This window comes from Quercus suber, unplaced genomic scaffold (assembly GCF_002906115.3).
Source record: "Quercus suber isolate HL8 unplaced genomic scaffold, Cork oak 2.0 scaffold_39, whole genome shotgun sequence".
Taxonomy (NCBI): Eukaryota; Viridiplantae; Streptophyta; class Magnoliopsida; order Fagales; family Fagaceae; genus Quercus; species Quercus suber.
Window position 1 is genome coordinate 234,867 of NW_027069504.1, and position 4,178 is coordinate 239,044.

General features: G+C 40.6%; 1 protein-coding gene across 1 annotated transcript; it reads right to left on the minus strand.

Moving 5' to 3' along the window:
- Positions 1-451: 451 nt before the first annotated feature.
- LOC136066580 (uncharacterized) lies at positions 452-1,246 on the minus strand. The gene has a single exon (XM_065771126.1). It carries the CDS (start codon positions 1,244-1,246, stop codon positions 452-454), a length of 795 nt encoding a protein of 264 aa, XP_065627198.1.
- Positions 1,247-4,178: the final 2,932 nt, after the last annotated feature.

The following is a 4,178-nucleotide window of genomic DNA, read 5'->3' on the forward strand; positions in this document are numbered from 1 at the left end:
TAATGACGATCGCATTGTCATGTGGGTGGTAGACCTTTTCAGCATCTTCGTTCGTGAATGTAATGGCTTGCTCGTCCCTTGTCCTCGTCCTCAGGGATCGTCTTGAAAGTTTGACGTTTTGCACTACCTTCAAGTATATCTTCCTTGACTTGGAAGATTGTCCTGTTGAGGTTCCCTCTATGATGACTCTTATTTCTCCAAGCGGAGGTCTTGATGTCTCCTCCAACTTTGCCTTCAACTTCTCATTTTTATGATCTCGTCCAAGGAAGTTTCTCAACTTCCCTTGCCTGATGAGATTTTCTATCTGCTACTTTAAATCAAAACACTCGTCTGTATCATGCCCATGGTCTCTGTTGAAGCGGCAATACTTATTCTTATTGCACTTGTTAGGATTTCTCTTCATTTTTTCAAGCCACTTCAAGGAAGAATCATCCTTGATTTGTATAAGCAACTATTCAAGTGGCATGTTCAAGGGTGTATATTGCTGACTTCGTGTTGAAGAGCCTGCCTTCTTGTTGTCTTGGTCTTTCTTCTCTCCTGTCCTCCTCTTCTTTAGGTGAGGACCTTGTTCAGAGTGGCGCGGGAGATCTGCTTCCATTCTCTCAGCTTTCTTCATCTTCTTAGCTATAATCGCGTCTTCTGCATTCATAAAATTTTGGGCCGAATGGACGAGTTCAATTATGGTTTGAGGCTCTTGCTCGTAAAGCTTGTGGATGAACAAGTCAGAGTTAACTCCATTATGGTAGGCTGCCAATAACAACTTGTCGTCCATCACGTCCACTGTTAAGGCTTCTCTGTTGAAACGAGTAATGAAGGACCGTAAGCTTTCATTCTCTCCTTTCTCTATGGTTAGTAGGCTAGATGAGAAATGTTTGTGCCTTTGTCCTCTGATGAAATTATTGACAAATAACTTACTCAATTCTTCGAAAGAACTCACTGTATTCAGAGGTATCTTGCTAAACCACAATCGAGCTGGCCCTTTAAGGGTAGTAGGGAAGGCTTTACACATAATTTCGTCTGAAACCCCTTGAAAGTGCATTGTAGTTTTGAAAGTAGCAATATGATCGAAAGGATCACGCGTCCCATTATACGAATCCAAGGAAGGCATCTTGAACTTTGGAGGCAAAGGGTGACTGTTGATGGAAGCCGTGAAAGGGGAGTCTGTTCGATGAACTAAATCCTTTACGAGATTTTCCCTCCTCATGTTCTCCCTTATCTTGTCCATAACCTTCCTCATCTGGTCCATCTCCTTCTCCAAGTGTGGCACCTTTCGTGAAGTGGTACCCCTTGACTGGCTTTCAGGCTCAACATTTCCTCTATCTTCTTGACTCTAGGCTAGTCCTTCAACGTACCCTTCATGCCGTTGTCTCCTTAGATTAATCTCCTTCGTTAACTCTTGGTTCTGACGGGTTAATTCCGCCATGGTGGCTGCCATGGACTACACGTGTTGAATGGAAGGCGGTTGCATGACAGGCACTGACTGACGATCACAGTGGGGATTACTAGAGGCATCCCTACTCTATTGATGGCCTGAGCTAGTGGCCCTTGATCTTGTTCGAACCATGCAGCTTTTTGTCAGAGAAAGAAACTGCAAAACTCAAAAATGATCTTCCCCACAGACGACACTAACTGATGATGCTCAGGAAATCAGTAGGCTAGATGCTTCGGGCTTCAATGATCTAGAGGGTCTGAAGAGAAAAGCAAACAATCAAAGGAGACCGGGGTTGATCGGCCAATAACCCTTCGATGATGAAGTTAGTTTCTATCTTCAAAATCTAGAATTCCAAATTTTTGGGAATTGAGTAAAGGGAAAGACTTGCCTTTATTTGTTAGGAATGAATGTTTATATAGTGCTTATGGAAACGGTTACTGGTCTTGTAACTTCCTTTACATTTGTGGAGGTTAGAAGTTTTACACTCATTTCTTATAACTACTATAGAAGTTAGGATATTTACTCTCATCTTCTGTAATTGCTATTGGAAGTTAAGTGCTTGACAGGTGGTTACAATAATGCATCAGGATCTCACCACGTGGTTCGGGTCACAAACTCAGGTAGACGATCCTTGTATTGAGGGTCGTCCATATCCGGACGACCTTCCTAGGTTTGGATGAGCTCTTTTTAAGAACCCATGAATGATACAGTGGGTGAGTATTATGCTTAATTACCATGGTGCTTTATATCCTACGGATGACTACCCAAGGATGAGTTTACATTCTATGGACGACTAAGTAAGGACGAGCCATACTTGTCTTTCCCATCAAAAAATTATCTTAATCATAAAATAGACTTCATTTCATGTGAAATGATGAGGATCTTATTCCAGTAAAACAAGCTTACCAAATCAAATTTGAAAAAAAAAACCACAAAGTGGCTCTTAATTCACCACATTTAGGGTTCGAGTAGGAACAACTTATATAGCAGAAACTGAAAACTTTTTGCTGAAAGTACTGTAGAAAAAAAGCTAAAAGCTAGCTAAATAGTATAGTGAGACTCATAAATAGTACCAAAAATTGCAATGGAACCATGGTTTTAAAAACCGGATCGGACCGGCCGGTTCAATTGGGAACCGGACACCAATCCGGTCCGGTTATTCATAAAAATCGAAAATGAAAGAAAAGTCGAAAATAACCGGTAACCATAAGTTCAATCGGAAAAACCGAGAACCGAAAAGGTTGAACTGGTTTTGCAACGGTTCTGCAAAATGGGTGAAACAAATCTGAAACCAAACATTTTGTAGCAAAGATCTATTTCTTTTTTTTTCCTTAGATCCGCGTCTACCTGTGATGACTGAAGGCTTTGGTGAACATGGCATCAAAGCTAGCCTCTTAAGCAGTCAAAATTCCTAACCTTGCCTGAAAACACACATCTTCACAAAGAGAGAGGCAAAGAAGAGATGGTTGAAAATCTTCTTAGATACACACACATATTCACAGATAGAGAAAAGAGATGGTTGAAAATCTTTGTTTGGATGTGATAGAGGAGGACCACAATACACATGAAATTAAATTGATCCATTTTTCTTATGAGAGCTTCTTCTTAGTTTGGGCATTCACAGTAGTGGAGGTATAATGCTATATTGCTAAAATTTAGCTCCACAAACACAAAAATCTTGCTGCAGCAGTGGAGCTAATTCTAAAAATTTTAGCTCCATTGCTACAGTGCACATCTATCTATAGATGTGCACTGTTCATGAGAGCTAAAAAAAAAAATATATATATATATATATTTTAATCCCTACCTGATTATCTCTCTCTCTCTCTCTCTCTCTCTCTCTCTCTCTCTCTCTCTCTCATTGCTGCTAGCCCAAGCCCACACTGCCGACCCACGCCACCGGCTCACGCTGCAAACCCATGCCGCCAAACCCACGCCGTCGATCCACCGGCTATGGTAGTGGAATGATGTTTGGTTTTTTTTTTTTTCTTCTATGGGTTTGATGGCTGTAGTGGTGGAATGATGTTTGATTTTTTTTTTTTCTTCTGTGGGTTTGATGGCTGTGGTGGTGGTAATGGTGGTTGTTGTGGCTATGGTTTGGTGGTACGGTGTTTGATTTTTTTTTTTTTCCTATGGGTTTGGTGGCTATGGTGGTGGATTGGTGACTATGATGGTAGTTTGGTTTTTTATTTTGTTTGTGGGTTTGGTTGTGTTTGTGTTGGTGGTGGTGGTAGTGGTGGCTGTGGTTGTGGCTGTGGCTGTGGCTGATGGAAGAGGTGGTTGTGGTCGGTGCTGGGATGTTTTTTGGATTGTAGGATATATTATTTTATTGTAGGGGTATATTATTTTATTGTGATGTTTATATTATTTTATTATGTTGATAGCTAAAATAGATCTATTGCTGCAGCATGTGTGTAGGTATAATAAATAAAGTAACTTTTGATGGAGTTAAAAAGCTAAATTTTTAACTCCACTACTGCGAATGCTTTAAGAGAGAGACTGGTTTGCACAGTTTGTAAAACTCTGTTGTGCCGTGCCCTGCCTCTGCTACTTGTTTCAGTGTGCACACTACACACAATAACCAATAACACAATGAGAGCCACACTTTTTTTTTCTATTGTTTTTTGAGAATCAATGACAACCACAACTTTAATTTTCCTTGGCCTAAAGCTTTGCATTTACCTTTAGTACTTATAGGGGCAGCGTGAGCAACTCAGGGGTTTACCCCCATCCATTTTACATTTCA